At 37.0% G+C, this 19164-nt stretch overlaps 2 protein-coding genes across 2 annotated transcripts; both read left to right on the top strand.

The window, feature by feature from the left end:
• Window positions 1-10017: 10017 nt before the first annotated feature.
• LOC112501671 (probable pectinesterase 8) lies at window positions 10018-11947 on the top strand. The gene is made up of 5 exons (XM_025105364.1): window positions 10018-10400; window positions 10766-10937; window positions 11022-11228; window positions 11358-11617; window positions 11745-11947. Exons 1-5 carry the CDS (start codon window positions 10018-10020, stop codon window positions 11896-11898), a joined length of 1176 nt encoding a protein of 391 aa, XP_024961132.1. The 3' UTR covers window positions 11899-11947.
• Window positions 11948-14491: 2544 nt separating this feature from the next.
• On the top strand, window positions 14492-17280 carry LOC112501674 (60S ribosomal protein L6-like). Its single transcript, XM_025105367.1, has 4 exons — window positions 14492-14798; window positions 14892-14998; window positions 16047-16228; window positions 16934-17280. Exons 1-4 carry the CDS (start codon window positions 14542-14544, stop codon window positions 17087-17089), a joined length of 702 nt encoding a protein of 233 aa, XP_024961135.1. The 5' UTR covers window positions 14492-14541; the 3' UTR covers window positions 17090-17280.
• Window positions 17281-19164: the final 1884 nt, after the last annotated feature.

Genomic DNA, 19164 nt, shown 5'->3' with positions numbered 1-19164 from the left:
CCCCACCCCCACCCTACTCCAACCCACCACTAACCACCATCCTACCACTATAGTCTTCACTTTCCACCCACTAGCCCATCCCCAAAGCCAAGCCTCACCCCGCCTACCCCCAACAACCCCACCTATTGTGGGGCAGGGGCAGGAGTGGTGGGGGCGGGGTTGGGTAGGGGTTGGGGCAGGGTGATAGCTGTGATGACAACATTAGTGACATGGTGGTTGGTAGGGCATGGGTGGGGCGATATGTGGGATGGTCCAAACAAAGACGATTGTTCCAATTCTATTAAGAGATTTCATTCCAATTCCTACCAACCAAATGCATGGTCAAAATCCATCAAATTCCATTCCAATTCCTTCAAAGTCAAATTCCTTTGATGGATTCCAATTCCATCAAATTCCATTATGTGAACCAAACACCCCCTTAGAGTCAAAGGAGTTGCATAATTCATGAATTGTGGCGATAGTGTTGAGGATCCTTATATATAATCTATTCAAAATTTCACTTAGCTAATATTATTTTGAGTAAGTTATTACATAAGCGTGCTTGAATTCACTGTTATTACAAGAATTTATGAATATGTCGATACCATACTTTAATAGTTCATATTCTTCCTATCCTAACTCTCTCTCTCTCACTCTTACTCTCTTGCATACAGTCTATATGGTGAACACTTGGAGTAGACGAGATACCTCATCGGAGGGTCATGCGGTGACCGAATCTACCGTGGATCAAGCGCCTCGGACCACGATCGCAAGGGGTACATCCTAGGCAAAACATCTTGAGCGGTGGAGTTGACCACGTTTCCCAGGTTAACCTTGCCACCTCTAACCCGTAATAGAAGAGAAAACCCAGGAATCAAGAATGATGGGCACAATGATGAACGCTATGAACAGAGCAATGGCCCAGCAGCAAGAGTTCTTTATGAAGTTGTTGGAGGATAGAGATGCCAACAACCGTAAGCATGAAGCGGTTGCCGATAACACAACTATTGTGGGATCTGGGGGTCCCGGGAATGAAATCCCAACCCAAGAGCTAGCAACGATTGATGCAAGACAAGTAGGAAGAGATTGCTCCTACAAGACGTTTTTAAGTTGCAAACCATCGGAGTTTATGGGGTCAGATGATCCCGTGGCATGCATGAACTGGCTTTGAGAGATCGAGCAGGCCTTTCGAGCTTGTGACTGTGATGAAGGACAAAAGGCGAAATTTGGCTCTCAAATGCTAAGGGGTGCGGCCCTTACCTGGTAGAACGTTGTCATATAAACCATAGAGGCCTAGGAACTAGCCAAGATGAGTTGGGGCACGTTTAAGGAGAAGGTATTGGAGGAATATTGCAATGAACAAGAGATAGACCGCATTGAAGAAGAATTTCGAACCCTTAATAAGGGAACTTGTCAGTAAGAGACTACACGCGACTCTTCATGAAAAAACTGAACTTAGTAGGGCATGTGGCTTCAACGGAGAAAGAAAAGATGAAGGCTTATCTAAAAGGGTTGCCCGCAGACATGATGGTTATGGTTAGAAACTCTAAGGCCTCCACCCTAAGGGAGGCAATCGAAGAGGCAAAAATCATGGAATCGGTTTACGTTAAAGGGGGAGAGGAGAAAGTGACATGTGGTGAGAAAAGAAAGTGGGAAAGTCATTATACACCTTCCAAGAGACCTAACCATCTAAACAACAGCAATCATGGAGTTTATCCTAGGCAAGAGGCTAAGTGGTGTTCCAAATAACGCACTAAACACCACGGCCCGTGCACCACCAACTCTACTCCCACAAAATGTTTTAAATGTGGGAAGCCAGGCCACACGCGAAATGAGTGCACTATCGAAGGACCCATCTGTTTTGGATGCGGAGAGTCGGGTCACTTCAGGAATGACTGTCCGAAGATGAAGGCGGGAGGGGGTCAGGGGAGAAAAGAAAATACCCCAAAAGCAGCCCGCCGAGCCTTTCAGATGACTGTTGAGGAAGCTAAGGCAACGCCGAATATAGTGTCGAGTACGTTCCTTGTTAACTCTGTACCTGTACATGTGTTTTTTGATTCAGTTGCTTCATGTTCCTTTGTATCCACTACATTCTCCCAACTCTTGCATACGCCCCCTAGTACTCTAGAAGATGCCTTGATCATTGAGTTAGCATATGGTAGTAGGGTTCTGGTGCATGAGGTTGTTAGGAGCTGTGTATTGGGGATTGAGGGAAGGGAATTTCGGGTGGACCTTATACCCATGGCTATCGGCGGATTTGACATCATAATTGGAATGGACTGGTTAATAAAGAACCAAGCAAAAATCTTATGTTCTAAGAAATTGATTCGAATTCCTTTACCGGACGGGGACGCAGTGCTAGTATATGGAGAAAGAAAGAAGAGAGATGTAGTACTCCTATCCATGGCGAAGATGCGTAAATGTTTAGCTAAGGGGTGTCCCTCATTCATCGCGTACGTGTTGGATGCCAAACTAGAAAGAAAAAGAATTGAGGATATGAAGGTGCTCAACGAATTTCTCGACGTGTTTCCTGAAGACTTGCCCGGTTTACCACCCTTTAGACAAGTGGAGTTCTGAATCAACCTTGTCCCGGGAACCGCTCCGCTTGCTAGAGCCCCCTATCGTTTGGCTCCATCCGAGATGCAAGAGTTAATGTCTCAATTGCAAGACCTTCTTGAAAAAGGGTTCATTAGACCGAGTTCGTCATCGTGGGGAGCTCCAGTCCTATTTGTAAAGAAGAAGGACGAAACCATGAGAATGTGTATTGACTATCGTAAACTCAATAAGGTAACCGTGAAGAACAAATATCCTCTCCATAGGATCGACGACCTTTTTGACCAACTTCAGGGAGCAAGTTGCTTCTCAAAGATCGATCTTCGTTCAGGATATCACCAAGTGTGGGTGAAAGAAGATGATGTGGCAAAGACAACTTTTAGGACGTGATATGGACACTATGAATTCTTGGGCATGCCCTTCGGATTGACGAATGCGCCGGCAATATTCATGGACTTGATGAACCGAGTGTGACGACCATTCCTCGACAAGTCTGTAATACTATTCATTGATGACATACTCATTTATTCCAACGACGAATCGGATCATGAGCAACACCTTCGGGAAGTCCTCAAAATGCTAAGGAAGGAGAAGTTGTACGCAAAATTCTCCAAGTGCGACTTTTAGTTGAAGGAGGTTCAATTCCTGGGTCACGTTATCACTCGAGATGGGGTGAAGGTAGACCCATCCAAGATTAAGGTGATGATGAACTGGGAACCACCAAAGAGTCCTTCAGAAATCCGTAGTTTCTTGGGTCTGGCAGGTTATTACAGGAGATTTATCCAAGATTTCTCCAAAGTCGCTTCTTCCTTAACGGCATTGACTAGGAAGAATGTGAAGTTTATCTGGACTGAGAAGCAAAAGCATGCCTTCAGAACTCTCCAAAGGAAATTATGTGAATCCCCGGTTCTCTCCCTGTCGGAGGGGTCCGAAGACTTCGTAGTTTTTAAAGACGCTTCGAAAATGGGATTGGGTTGCGTCTTGATGCAAAGGGGAAAGGTGATTACCTATGCATCAAGACAACTCAAAGATCACGAGAAGAATTATCCCACCCACGATTTGGAGTTAGCGACGGTGGTGTTCGCCTTGAAACTCTGGCGACATTATCTTTATGGTACCAAGTGCACACTTTTCACCGATCATAAGAGTTTGAAGTACATTTTTGATCAAAAAGAATTAAACATGAGGCAACGTCATTGGCTTGAGCTGCTCAAAGACTACGATTGTGAATTGTTATACCATCCGGGTAAGGCAAATGTAGTGGCGGATGCTTTGAGCTGAAAGGAGTACGGTAGTGGGATGAAAGTTGTATTTACCAGGATCGATATAGTGTCAAGTCTGATCGATCGGATCAAAGTGGCGCAATCTGAAGCACTCCTGGAAGAAAATCTCAAGAGTGAGGTAATGATGAAACAATGTTTACTGCTGACAGAGGATGGTCATGGCTTGAAGTTGTTTCAAGGGCGTATATGGGTGCCCAAGATTGGAGGCAATCGTGAACTATTACTAGAAGATGTGCACAAGTCTAAGTACTCCATTCATTGGGTAGCACCAAGATGTATCGGGACTTGAAATTGACATATTGGTGGCCTGTTATGAAACTGGATGTGGCTCGTTACGTAGAGAGGTGCGTGACTTGTTTGCAAGTGATAGCGGAACACCAACGACCTTATGGTAGCCTTCAATCCTTGGAGATCCCCGAGTGGAAGTGGGAACACATTACAATAGATTTCGTGACCAAACTGCCAAAGAACTTAAGAGGTCATGATACGATATGGGTAGTGGTTGATCGACTGACAAAGAGCGCCCACTTCTTGGCTATGCGTGAATCGTTCCCCATGGACAAGTTTGCCAGGTTATACATCGATGAAGTAGTCTCGCGGCATGGCATACCGCTATCTATCGTGTCAGATCGAGATAGCCGATTTATCTCCTACTTCCGGGGCGGCTTGCAGAAAGAATTGAGCACGAGGGTGAAGTTGAGTACAGTGTACCATCCTCAAACAGATGGTCAGAGTGAGCGGACCATTCAAACCCTCGAGGACATGCTTAGATCGTGCGTTATCGACTTTGGCGGGAATTAGGATTCTCACCTATCCCTTGTGGAGTTCGCCAACAACAATAGTTATCATTCCAGTATCAGGATGGCACCTTTTGAGGCGTCATATGGACGAAAGTGTAGGACTCCTGTGTGTTGGTTAGAAGCGGGAGAAAAACAATTCGTCGGTCCCGAGATCGTACAGGAAACGACCGACAATGTGAAGTGTATTCGGGAGCGCTTAAAGGCGCACAAGATCGACAAAAGAGTTACGCAGACAAGAGGAGCCGACCTATAGAATTCCAAGTGGGTGACCGTGTAATGCTAAAAGTGTCCCCTTGGAAAGGAGTTATCCAATTTGGAAATCGTGGGAAAGTAAGTCCCCGTTTCCTTGGACCGTTTAAAGTCCTGGCTAGGGTGGGACTTCAAGTTTATAAATTAGAACTACCACCGGAAATGGTGGGAATCCATAACACATTCCATGTGTGCTACCTTCGTAAATGTTTAGCAGAAGAAGATAGTGTGATACCACTTTTAGAAATTCATGTGGATGAGAACAACCGATGTGTGGAAGAACCAGGAGCCATCTTGGAGAGTAAGACCAAGGTGTTGAGGCACAAGGAGGTGGTCATGGTTAAGGTAAGATGGAAGCATCATCGAGGGTCAAATGTGACTTGGGAAGCAGAAGAGGACTTAAAGAGGTGTTACCCTCACCTATTCGCGTGAACTTAAATTTCGAGGGTGAAATTTAATCCAAGGTGGGTAGGATTATAACACCCGAATTTTTTTTTCCTTATTCTCTACTTCGTTCACGACATTTTTTTTCTTCGTCTCGTTGGTGAGGTATACGTTTCCTTTTGTGGGTATATGTTTTATACTAGGAGCTTAGAGCATTTTATTTTGTTATCAGGTCTTTTGTTAAATATATATATATATATATATATATAGGTATAGGGAAGGACAGGTTAGTTGTAAAGGGGGGTTTAGCTACTGCCTTCTTATCCTACCCATAGAACCTCCTTTCCTTAAAAAAAATAGTTCTTTCTCTCACTTTTGGGTTTTTACCTACTATTTCATTGATTGGGAAGAAAAGGGGAGAAAGTGAAGTAAGGGAGGGGTAAGAACTACTGGGAGCAGATGGTCCCTTCCATTTGGAAGAATTCGGCCAGATGAAGGAACATCAATAACTGTTGTTTGAGATAGTGAAGGAGGAGGAGCCATGGTTTCATCAGGCTAAGAAAACACTCGGGAAGAGACTGCAGTCGCCGGCGTGACCTTTTTAGCGCCGGCCAGGTCTGCACAGCGACTCCAGTCCACGCACGACTGCACCATGCCCCGGCCCACGTCCGCCTACTTTCCAGTCGTTCCCGCACCTCAGATCCACCAAGCGGCAGGCGTTGTCGTGCTTCATCAAACAGCAGCAACAAGCAGTAGCTGTTACTGTCTCTTTTCTTCACTTCCTTTGCCAAACAGCAGCCTTGCGGTGCCTTCCGAACAGCAACAACAAGCAGCAGCCGCTGTTGTCTCTTTTCTTCACTTCCTTGCCAAACAACAGCCTTGCGGTGCCTTTCGAACAGCAGCAGCAGGCAGCAATTGTTGCTCTTGTTCCTTCGTCTCCATTGCCCCAAACATCAGGTGTTGTGCCCTTTTCGAACAACAAATAGCAGCAGCAAGCGGCAGTCGCTGCTGTCTTGCTTCTTCGTTTTTGCTGCCTCGCCAAAACAGCAGCAACTGCTGCATTTTTTCTGCGTTTTCTTGACCGAACAGTAGCCTATTGTGCTGCTCGTCGTTCCTTCGCCAAAACAGCAACAACTACTACGTCGTTTCTTTGTTTGGCTTTGCAAACAACAGTCCAGATTTTGGGATTTCTCCTAAATCCTACAAGGTGAGTTCCCTTATTCTTTCACGAAACCCTCTAATAATTGTGGTAGGGTATTTGTTTGTCGTTTACTTTAGCCCCTATAAATTTTTTTACTTGAATGGGATGAGGATTATAGGTCTAGAGTGTGGCAACTTGAAATTCCGTTGACATTGATTTAATGAGTTGAAAATTGGTTATTCACTATGTAGATCATACACTCCATGTATTGTTGGCCTTAAAAACCCTTAAAATATATGTATGAGGAGCTCTTTCTTAGGAGTAAGGAAATATTTCATGGCTATGGAACTCGTGTGTAATACTTACTCTTAAATGAATGACATTATGCATTAAGACGTCACTTTTAGTCATATTACCGGAGTGTAATGGAGTATGGGCATGGAAGTTGATTTAATTACCTTGTGAGAAGATTGTTATGATTTGGATTTAGGCATTGTGATCATTATGTAACTTCCAAATCTATCTTCTCATTTCCACTCGAAAATAGGCATTGAGATTATTATGTAATTTCCGAGGTAAAGAGCTTAAGATCACGACCGACTACATGACTGGTTAGGTTGATGTCAATGGTGTATAACCTGTAAGTGATGCTCTGAAACGTTGATCTATGCCTTACTTTATGTTCCGTCACAATCAACGGTAAATCGGGTCTTCCCCGTCATCTTCGGATGTTTTGACTCCTCCACAAATTACTTAGGACCTACGTTCCCTCTTTCACTGTCTAAAGTTCGATATTTTTTATATAATTGCATTTTAAATAAAAAGGTTTTATAGTCCCTTTTACACTATTAATTGAACTCACTAGGCGTAAGCCTAACACTCTTTCTTGAAATGATTTGCTTATCAGGTTCCTTTAGCGGAGGGGTATCAAAAGGTTGAGAGGAAGGTAGTTCGTTAAAGTCTTTTTGGAGTAAAAGCACTTGATGTTTCGAGCGTTACTACTTGGTCGATTTCGTATTTTTTTTGGAGTTGGTAGAAACACCCGTACTTAATCTAGGCATAGAATTGTTTAGATTAATAGGTTGTTTTTTTATCGCCTCATTTGTCGCTTGTAAACGCTTTACTATTCTCCGTTGTTGGGTGATTTTCTTTTAAACTCTTTTTTTTTTGTGTTTTGCTTTATCGGTTAAATTTATCTCCTACCTTGTTGTTTACTTTTGGGGAGTGTTACAAGATTTACCAAAATGCCCCTAGACTTGGAAAATTGATATTCTAAACATTATTTCGAGTATTAATATGTTGAACTTTAAACTTATGGAATGACCATTATTTATATGGGTGTGACATGTTGTCACCATTATTCACTTACAAATCTTAAACGAGACGTTTTGGTCACAAAACATTATTTACGTTGTGAACTATTTAGTTTAGTTATTTTGGTAAAATACTTATTGTTCAAGAAAATGGGAAGTGTATTGCTTATTTTTATAAAATGAACGAGCAACAATTAATATTATAACGACGTCACATTATTAATAATATTTCAAGAAAATATTTGAGCGAACTTGAGATATGATGGTATCGGGGTTGATCAATAAAAATTGTTAAATTTAGTCGTGCTAAGATTGTTGGAGAATAACGATCAATTTAGTTTCGATTATGTAAAATGATTAGGAATGGTATGAATTATCATGTAGATTGCGTTTTTTTAGAGAACGACCCTATCGAACGTTCACGATTCAAGGTGAGTACATTATGCGATTTTTATGGGATATATTCATGATTATTACAAAGTATTTTACCCATGATGTTTGCATGATGTAGTTATACGCATATGATGATAACTTGATTGTATTGATGTACATGATATTTAAGTATATGCATGATATAAAAAGATGATGTTGATGAGACAGATTATGATGACTTGATATTATCAATATGATATTCAAGTATGTGTATAATGTGAAAAATGACGATGATACATATGTGATTTATGTTGTCACTTGCATGAGATGTATGTTGCATGTCACGATGAGATTTGCATTAATGAGTGAGTATTGTAAATAAATGATATACAACTAGTATGATTCGGCAAGATTCGTCCACCGTACATGGTGGGTTGGACATGAAAGGAGGGTTTGCAATTCCGAGGTCTTGAAGTCCTCGTCCATAGAATACGCCACATACGCAAAGAAAAGTGACGAGCCGAGGCCTCGCTTGCAAGATAATAACTAAAATACACTAAAACATTGTTTATATGTGCATGTGATCATGAAACCATATTGTATTCACTAAGCTTTTAGCTTATACTATACATGTATATATCTCATGTGTCATTTATCAGTAGACGAGTGAATGAAGAAAGACGGACTATGTTTTGAATCATGTTTGATTATATATTTTAATTAGCATTGACTATGTTAAAGTATTTTATGCTTCCGCAATTATGTAACGAATTATGTTTAACATATTATGTATGTTTAAAAATTTTGGGTTCGTATTGTGTTCATGGCATAAGTTATTAAGAATGACGTCACGACATACGAATTAAAGAAAAAAAAATCGGGACGTGACAAGTCAACACAGATAAACCTCCATGACCGCAGGGCTTTTGGAAGCATCTGGATTCAAGCCTAGGGAAAATGAGATTTCACTGCATCTTCTGAGTCTTAACCAATACATGCATAACCCAAGTGGTTATTAAACATCAGATATTGCTTCTCAAAATTCAAATTTATAACTTTTTAGCATATATATACAACTTATTGAACCATTATATTTTGAACTCAATAAATCATCCTGATTAATGGGGTTTTTTTTAAACACATTCATATACAAGATAAACCTCAAATGCTGATATATATCATAAACTTTATAATTTTTGATGAGAAATTGCTAAAAAAAATATTATGGTTCTACTTGAACTTTATATTTCAGTATATTACATAAATACACAACAAACGAATTATAATATTCAAATAGTTAATATTTAGATATGTTTATAGGGTTGGGTTCACGTGAGACCAATTTATGTTTATTGATCAACTTTATAAGCTAATGATCTAATGATCTAAATTTGCACGGTGACAATTTTGTAATTATTGAGAAGTCTCGTGGCAATTTTGTGATTATGAATGCTGAGATTGTAGATCTAATCCAAGGGTTGAGAAGTGGTCTTACGGGTTTCACGAAAAAGTCTTGGTCTCATATGATCCCAAGTCTATGTTTATATTATGTAATTAGTAATGATTTATTCAATTTTCACTCAAAAGAGTTATATTTAAATATAAAAAAACTAAATCTAAACTATTAAAGTTGATTAAAACTTTAATCCGTCAATCTAAAACATTATCTCTGCGTAAATTATTTAGTAAAAGAATTAATGTTTTTTATTTATATTACGATCAAAGCATACAAAAATATAAATACTTTTTATTTATTTAATTTATATTTGGATTTTTTTTATCAACAAACAATTTGATTCCAAAGTGTTGGTAGGTTGAAATCATAGGGACAGGGTAGTTTGCAAGACATGTCATCAAACCCTTCTACTTCAAGTGCTTTCTTTAAAAACCCTCCATCTCTTCATTTTTATTCAAACCCTTCTTCTTCTTCCAACATCAAAAGTATGACTTTTCGATACATGAATGTCTTCTCCCTGCTTGTCGCCCTGTTAGCCACTACGCATTTTTTGTCGTCAAACCTAGAATTCTTTAGGTTTTGGATAGAAGAACTGCATGTTATCTCTTTGTCACCGGTGTCGATCATTGTAAATCCATATACTGATTGGTTAGAGGGTCATCGCCACCATCGTGACAAGAAGGCCAAGAAATTCGACATATGTGATGATTTTCCTCGTGATTCCCTACCTCCGGATACCAACACCACAACGACATTTTGCATCGATCGTAATGGATGCTGTAATTTTACGTCTATTCAGTCTGCAGTTGATGCAGTCATGACATCTAACCCTAAGAGAACAATAATGTGGATCAATAATGGCATTTACTTGTAAGTTTATGTGTTTTGTAGTATGCGTTTACTTTTTATAGTAGTTAACCTTTTTGCTTGTTGTAAATATTTGTTCTACTTTTCCTTAACTTTGTACTTTTTCAAGAACATCTCAAGTACTTCTTTGTCTTTTCAAAATATGTTACCGCAAACCTATCTTTCACAAGCTAAAGGTCAAAATTGTTTCTCCACCTTTTTGGATAGAGATAAAGTTTGCATACATCTTACCGCAAAAACCCTATTCTTAGCAAGATATAATTGGTTTACATGTCCTACAATAACTGCCTCTTGTTCCGCTAATCCCATGTTAACACACTTACCATTTATTGATGATCTATCGACTTACTTGTTATGTCAAACTTAAGCGAAAAGGTGATAATCCCGAAGACAAAACCGAATATAACATTTCAAGGGCAAGGATATACTACAACCGCAATTGTATGGAATGACACTGCCAATTCTTCGCATGGCACGTTCTACAGTGCATCAGTGCAAGTGTTTTCAACAAATTTCGTAGCAAAGAACATTAGTTTCATGGTAGGCATGAATATAAGACACACACACACGAAGCTTAAATCGGCACATTTTCAGACAAAACTAAAATGTTTTTGATCGTGCTAGAATGTGGCACCGATTCCTAAGCCTGGAGACATTGGAGCACAAGCAGTAGCGATTAGAGTAGGAGGAGATCAAGCTGCATTTTGGGGGTGTGGATTTTTTGGAGCACAAGATACTCTTCATGATGATAGAGGTCGTCATTACTTCAAGAATTGTTATATTCAAGGTTCAATCGACTTCATATTTGGCAATGCAAAATCACTGTATGAGGTACAATTTGTATGTACATTTAGGGTGATTATTACACATACATATATAGGATTAGGTTATGATGATAAATCAAAATTTCGTAAAAAAGCATGCATATAAGAAGAAGCATTTGCATGTGTATACATATAGGATTGCGAGTTGATATCGATGGCGCCGATGGTGGCAGTAGGACAAAAGAGTATAAACGGAGCAGTAACAGCACATGGAAGAGCGTCAGCAGATGAAGACAGTGGGTTTGCATTCGTAAGATGTAACATTGGTGGTACTGGAAGAATATGGTTAGGTCGAGCATGGAGACCCTTCTCTAAAGTTATATTTGCTTACACTTTCATGTCTGACGTTATTGCCCCTGAGGGATGGAATGACTTCAATGATCCATCCAGAGACCAGTAAGTAATTAATCAAAACTACTTATCTTTTCTTATCACTATATGTCTAAATGTCATCATATACTGCTTAGTTAATAAGACTTAGGTTTATAATATCTTGGTTTACGTTGTGGATGGCACTTGGCAGGAGCATATTCTATGGAGAGTACATGTGCACGGGAGGAGGAGCAAATACATCAATGAGAGTAGCATATGCCCAAAAGCTTAATGACACGCAAGCTTCTCTTTTCCTTAATGCCTCTTTTATAGATGGTGACCAATGGTTGCCACCACAATTGTAATTAACAAATTTATTCATTCATCTTTTTATATAACTATTAATATTCTATTTAACACTACTATTTACTTACCTGGTAATATTTTCGTCCACCAAAACGACATCACATGTAATAATTTACCCGGTAAGCGTTTACTGTGGTAAGAGTCGTTGTCCTTACCATATTCATCTGGTGAGGTAATGTGACTTGGTACGCGTTTACCCGGATAAGCGTTTGGTAAACGATCCCCTAGAGTATTTGATGTAACTTTTAAATTTATATGGCCAATGATTGTGATTCTTATACGATTATGTTATTAGAAGTTAGGAAAAAGATTAGGTAATCTAACAAGTTATATCAATGAAGTTGGACAATCTAATAGGAAATGAAAGATAAATCGCCATATTATTTAGTTTTTTACTGGTTGTGTACACGCACAATGCAGTAAGACATAAAGTTCGAGTAAAACTAAGCAAATATGGGAAGTAAGAATACGTTTCTACAATAAAACAAAAGTCACTGATGTTTTAGTTATAGATAACATATGCTCATTTTATTATTATTACAAAAGTCACTGATGTTTTAGTTTGTAGATTAAATAAATTAAAGATCATGATTAGTTCACATAGTTAACGTCAAATATAGAGTTAACAAATGAACCAACCCCGAAAAATTCAAAAAAACCCAACAAACTTTCTTAGTTTGAAAGGTTTAGTCCCTAAACTATTTTGTAAATGAAAAAAACCATTATACGATCTCATTTTAAATGATTAAGTCCCTGAACTATCATACTATATTATAAAGCATTTGGCAAAAACTCTTAAAAACCACTTTTTATGCGTAAAATATTGTTTATTAATGCAAATTACTTAAAACTCAAGATTGCAATTAAATTGTACGTAAGTACAACTTATCAAAGCTCCATATCTGAATTCGTGTAACTAACTGCAGATAAATATAATCAAATACAGGATAAACATCTCATTTTAAATATAAAAAATTTAAAATATAATTAGGATAATCATTGAATTATAACTACTTAATTATTATCTTTATAAAATTTATAATATTAAACCAAAAATAAATATTTCATTATTAAACTTAAATTAAATTATAAAAAAATTAAAAAAATTACATAAAAAATAGAACTTTTAAATAGTTGAGTTGATAATAACATTGACATTTTTTTTCAAAATTTTATAATATCTTCAAATTTATTTTTGAATTTTATTTTATTAAAAAATAAATTTATTATTGTTTTCTTAAAAACACATAATCTATACTATATTATAAAACATTTGACAAAATTATAAAACATCTGACAAAAACTCTTAAAAACAATTTTTATGCGTAAAATACTGTTTATTAATGCATATTACTTAAAACTCAAGATTGCGAGTAGATTGTGCGTAAGTACAACTTATTAAAGTTCCATATATGAATTCGTGTGTAATTGCAGATAAACATAATCAAATACAGGATAAACATCTCATTTTAAATATAAAAAATCTAAAATATAATTAGGATAATCATTGAGTTCTAACAGAATACTTAATTATTATCTTTATAAAATATTACATTATTAAACCAAAAATAAATTATTTCGTTATCTATACTATATTATAAATCATTTGACAAAAACTCTTAAAAACAATTTCTTATGCATGAAGTACTGTATATTGATACATATTACTTAAAATTCAAGATTACAAGTAAATTATGCATAAGTACCACTTATTAAAGCTCAATGCTTGAATTCGTGTAACTAACTGCGGATAAACATAATCAAATAGAGAATAAACATATCATTTTAAAATATAAAAAAAATCTAAAATAAAATCAGGATAATTATCGGGTTTAACAAAATAATTAATTATTATCTTTATAAGAAAATTATATTATTAAACCAAATATAAATTACTTCGTTATTGAACCTAAATTAATTTATAATAAAAAAGTTGAATTAAAAAATTACAGAAAAAATAAAAACTTTAAATAGTTAATTTAATACTAATATCGATATATTTTTGTCAAAATTTTATGATATGTTCAAATTTATATTTTATTAAAAAAATAAAAACATTATCGTTTTTTCAAAATCACATAAGACCATATTATAACATCGACTGAGATAAAGAATAAAATGAAATATTAAAATCAAGATGTATTTCGCTGCATTGTGCGAGTACCCTTCTAGTTTTATTTGAATGAGAAAACCACTGAACTTTCACATTTTGAATGATTAAGACCTTGGATTTTAAGAATAAAATAAATAAAACATCGAACTTTTACTAATCAGTTAATGTAATTTTTATTGGATTAAAATGATGTAGGTAACCAATTTTTAAAAATACGATGATTTGGTAAACAACTCCTTAATCATTTAAAATGAGAAGATTTAATAAAATTTTCATTAAAAATAATAATTTAGGACTAAACCATAACTTTTATGTTTAGTGAATCATAAAACATTTTAATATTCTTAAGAAAGAAACTAAATTGGGCTGAAATAAGCCCAAACAGGGTTTCTGCGATTTTCATACAGCCCAGTCCCAAGTCCCAACTAGGGTTTCAGCAAGTTATTAGGTTCAACAATATTTATCAAAACCTCCTCTTTTGCCTCATTTCCACACAGCAGAGGAGCAAGAGATCGTTCGAAGGTCATCAATGGCGCCGAAGCAAAGAACACCCCATGCCAACCGGAACCCAGATCTTATCAGAGGTGTCGGGAAATTCTCCCGTTCTAAGATGTACCACAAGAGAGGACTCTGGGCCATCAAGGCCAAACACGGTGGCACTTTCCCTCACCACGAGAAGAAGCCCGCCGAAGCCCCTGTTGCCGTCAAGCCTCCGAAGTTTTACCCTGCCGACGATGTCAAGAAACCCCTTGTCAACAAGCGAAAAGCTAAGCCCACTAAGCTCAGGTATTTACATGAAACTATATGATCTTTGTCGATTTTTTTTTCAGTTTTATGTCTGTTTACTTTGTTGTGATGGATGCGTTTTATGTTTTGTAGGGCTAGCATTACTCCAGGAACTGTGTTGATTATATTGGCTGGGAGGTTTAAGGGGAAGAGAGTTGTCTTCTTGAAGCAGCTTACATCTGGATTGCTTCTGGTTACCGGTGAGATTTTTTGATGTTTTAATAAATAATTTCCGTCCTTTTGTTGATTTCTAATGTATAATGAGACATGGGTGGTTTTGCTTTATCGAGGTCAAGATGGTACATCAAAAAATTTCAACAATTTGCTGATCTTAAAGACGACTTTAATTAAAAAAAATTGGTGGAACCAGCATTGAAGAATAATGCGTTTGACGCTAAAAATTCAAATGAGTTTTGTCAATTGGATGTTGCTTATAATTTTGACCTTTATTGAAGCATTAGACCTAATACTATTTGAATTTTAAGATATACTTTACTTAACCGCATGTTAATTAATGTTTTAGTTTCTTTAGCTCATGGTGTGATCAATGGATTTTTGATGAATTTTAAAGTTAAAAATTAGAACTTCTAACTTGCAAACATAGAAAGTGGACTCTAGTTTTTGGAAGGGGGAGTATCTTTGTAATATCATAGGTGGAAATTGAGCATAAAGTACTTTTGAGTAACATAATTATTGGTGCATTTTACAGTGTATGTGCTTTGTTTTTGAGGGCTGTCTTTCCCCAACATCATTTTGCAAATTGGTTTTATTGTTGCTTTATATGGTTTGATCTGCAAGCTTACATGTCTTTTTTGGTAATGGGTTTGTTGTTGTTGGTTTATAAGGACTGGTTTGTGGTTTTTTATGCTTTCGATATTGTACGTTACATGGTAATCTATTTGGGGTGAGGGGGATGGGAATCTTAAAATATTTATACATTCTCTGGTCCCAAAAAACTAACTTGATAGTTTTCATAGGAAGTTGATGGCTTTTTGGAAAAATTTACATCTGATTAAACTGGTTTACTGAATAGATGATCTAATCAATCTCCACTGGGCCATGAAGATAACAGCCAAGAAAATCCCCATTGGCCTGAGGAGATTCGAACTAGCAACCTATGTCTTGGCCTAGAATTTTTGCCAATTGAGCCTCGTCTTTTATCCGTCTTATAAAATTTTCTGGTTTCATGTTTAGCATACCTCATACTCTTTGGGGGGTTTTGTTTCTAAAACAATGTTTGGTTTGAAGGTCCATTCAAGATTAATGGTGTTCCATTGAGGAGGGTGAATCAATCCTATGTGATTGCCACCTCAACCAAGGTCGACATTGCTGGAGTGAACTTGGAGAAGTTTGATGACAAGTATTTCTCCAAGCAAGTCGAGAAGAAGAAAAAGAAGGGAGAAGGAGAGTTCTTTGAAGCTGAAAAGGAGGTTTGCCACCTTTTCAATAATTTCATCTTTTACTTTTCTGCAACAAATTTCTCTTTTTTGGTTCAAACTAATACAAATTCAAAAATTACCACACTGTTAATTGAATGTTTAAATACCTTTTAGATAACTAATTAATCAATGTACATCCTACCCTTCAAGTAGGCAAGTAGCTAATAAGAACAACAAATGTTACAACTTTCCTGGGTCATGAGTAAAATATGTTGGCAACCATAAACACTAGCCTGTTTTTTTGAGCTTGTTGAGAATCTTGTTTTATTTGTCTTGACCTAGTTTTATGAAACACTACTTGAAGCAGCAATTCAATAAACACTGGTTTTTTAACCTTTTCCCCTAATTATTTCCCTTGTATTTTTCTAAATGATTTTGTGAACATGTTCTTTTAAGTCATTTTACATTGTTGACTAGGTTACCAGCTAGTTTTTACCAGTCATGACTAGCTTATGGCTAATGGCTAATGGCTAATGGCTAGCTTACTAACCAGCAATTAGCTCTTCAGCCAAAAACTTGTTTGTCAAACATAGTTGGTTAGATTTGGGGGAAAAGTTTGGAGGTGGGCTGAGTCTTGGTGCACTATGGTTCTACTTCAAATTTATTCAAAAGATTGTAAGAGATGGTACCAATGGATAAATGTTGCTGAAATGGTTGAACTCATATCTGAATTTGACAAATAATATGGTTATATAGGAGAAGAACCAGTTGCCGCAGGAGAAGAAAGATGATCAGAAAACCCTGGATGCAGCATTGGTAAAGTTGATCGAATGTGTGCCTGATCTCAAGAGCTATTTGGGTGCCAGATTTTCACTCAAGGCAGGCATGAAACCACATGAGCTTGTATTTTAGATGATTAGATTCGAGTTTCTTCTCTGTGTCGTTTTTTGTTATTGTGATGCTTTACCGTACTTGGACTATAGATTTGAGATTTCACATAATCTTTTATGGTCGTCTCATTGGATTTTTGGAACTATACTCGTTAAAATCTGACTCTTGCTTGTATGTTGGGCGTGGTTGAATCAGCTCTCTATCGCTTGTTCTTTGCTTGTGTTATGTTAGGGTGCATTTGGTACCTGAGGTTTTGTCATGTTAGGGCATATCCCATGGGTATCTTACAGTATGCCAAATTCACAAATGATGGTGTGATATTTGGTTCAAACAATAAATAAGTACACCAAATCTTGTGTCATACTGTAAGATTTAGGTATTTTCTATTTGATCGTTTTCTACTTGGTGTAAAATTTGGTGCAAGTGAATAGCTTTACAACAAATTTGGTCTTCCCAATTGAAGATGAAACTAAAACTAAAACTGAGTCATGTTTGTAATGACATTTAAAATAGTTTATGGCGTGATTTTGAGTGGGACAAGAATGTATTTTGGTAAAACAAAAATAAGGGTATGATGGCAAATTGGTTAATTATTGAACTATTTATATTAAAGAGTAAACTATCATTTTCGTCCGTGTGGTTTGATGTAATATTCGTTTTTAAGTTTAGCTGGTCAGGTTTTGAAAGTAAATAATTATGAAAATTCAGGGGTAAAGTTTGGCGGGATCAATGGTCAAAGACATGGTCACCTCCTTGTGTTATGTGAATTTGGTCCAATGAGCGTTTTTTTTTAAAAGTGTGAATTTGGTCCAATGAGTGTTTTTAAGAAAAGGTGATGGAAGGGGCATGCACCGCCTCAAAACCACCTTCCTCCTTATTCTTCTTTACTTCACTTATTGTAAATAGCAAGTGAAGAGGGAACTGAAAAGGGTTTTGGATACTGGTTTTGGTAAAAAGAAACTCTGGTAAAAACTTGATTGAAATAGAGAAGAGTTAGAGCATCCGGTAAGGTCTCCGATTAAAGGTGAGTTTTACATGGCTTTGATAACTTGTGAGTTATTACCTTTCATATAGAAATTACTTGTTTTTGTTAGAAAGTGTAAGTATCAAAATAGCATTATATCAAGTCTGTTAGAAAACTTCATCGCTCAAAGCTTCATCCGATAATGGCCATCATCGCTCAAAGCTTCAGTCGATAAGGCCCTTCATCGCTTAAAGCTTCAACCGATAAGGCCTTTCATCGCTCAAAGCTTCATTCGATAAGGCCCTTCATCGCTCAAGGTGTTGTCCAAATTGAACTCTCATCGCTCAAAGTCAAAAGGGTTGTTCGATAAAGGTCTTCATCGCTAACAGTGTTGTCCGAATTGACCCTCATCGCTCACAGCGTTGTCCGGATAAGGGTGTTCATCGCTCATAATGTTATATAAAATGTGATGTTTTGAACTCTAATTGATAGATGGCGGTGAAACCGCGATAGATGATAGATGACGGTGTAACCACGATAGATGATAGATGGCGATGTAACCGCAATAGATGGTGGTGTAATCGCGATAGATAATAGATGACAGTGTAACCGCGATAGATAATAGATGGTGGTGTAACCGCGATGAATGTTTGATAATTTTATCATTTAAAATCAGGTCTGAAATGTGTTAAAGTGTTACGACATATTTTATTTACAGGAGGGAAATTCACTCACTAGACCTTCCGGTCTAACCCTCAGTTGTTGTAATAATTTATTTTTTAGGTCATCCAACATCGAAGGATAAAGACAAGGGGAAGATGTGAATGAATCATGGAAGAAAGTTTTTGTTATGATGAATTTTTGAAATTCAAACTTTTGTTATTATATGTGAAAGGTATTGATGTTTGTAAATATTGAAACCTGATGTATGCTATGTTCATGAAGTTAGTTGTTGGTACTTGTTAGTACATGGTGGGTTGTTTCATTTGATATCAGGGCTTTAGTTTAAGAGATCTAGGTATTTTCCCTAATACTTAGACTAGGTTCAAATCCAAGGAGGAATAAAAATCCCCTTGTGGCCACAGATGTTCAAATGCGGTGACTCCGGGCTATTTGCAAAGCAGGTGGGCGC

Source organism: Cynara cardunculus, unplaced genomic scaffold (assembly GCF_001531365.2).
Source record: "Cynara cardunculus var. scolymus isolate 2C unplaced genomic scaffold, CcrdV1 Un_Scaffold_412, whole genome shotgun sequence".
Classification (NCBI taxonomy): Eukaryota; Viridiplantae; Streptophyta; class Magnoliopsida; order Asterales; family Asteraceae; genus Cynara; species Cynara cardunculus.
This window is presented reverse-complemented; position numbering and strand designations above follow the sequence as displayed.

Coding starts and splice junctions, on each gene's coding strand:
- LOC112501671 (XM_025105364.1), top strand. CDS start 10,018: ATGACTTTTCGATACATGAATGTCTTCTCCCTGCTTGTCGCCCTGTTA. Junction 10,938..11,021: donor CAAAGAACATTAGTTTCATG/GTAGGCATGAAT, acceptor TGATCGTGCTAG/AATGTGGCACCGATTCCTAA. Junction 11,618..11,744: donor AATGATCCATCCAGAGACCA/GTAAGTAATTAA, acceptor GGCACTTGGCAG/GAGCATATTCTATGGAGAGT.
- LOC112501674 (XM_025105367.1), top strand. CDS start 14,542: ATGGCGCCGAAGCAAAGAACACCCCATGCCAACCGGAACCCAGATCTT. Junction 14,799..14,891: donor GCTAAGCCCACTAAGCTCAG/GTATTTACATGA, acceptor TATGTTTTGTAG/GGCTAGCATTACTCCAGGAA. Junction 16,229..16,933: donor TCTTTGAAGCTGAAAAGGAG/GTTTGCCACCTT, acceptor ATGGTTATATAG/GAGAAGAACCAGTTGCCGCA.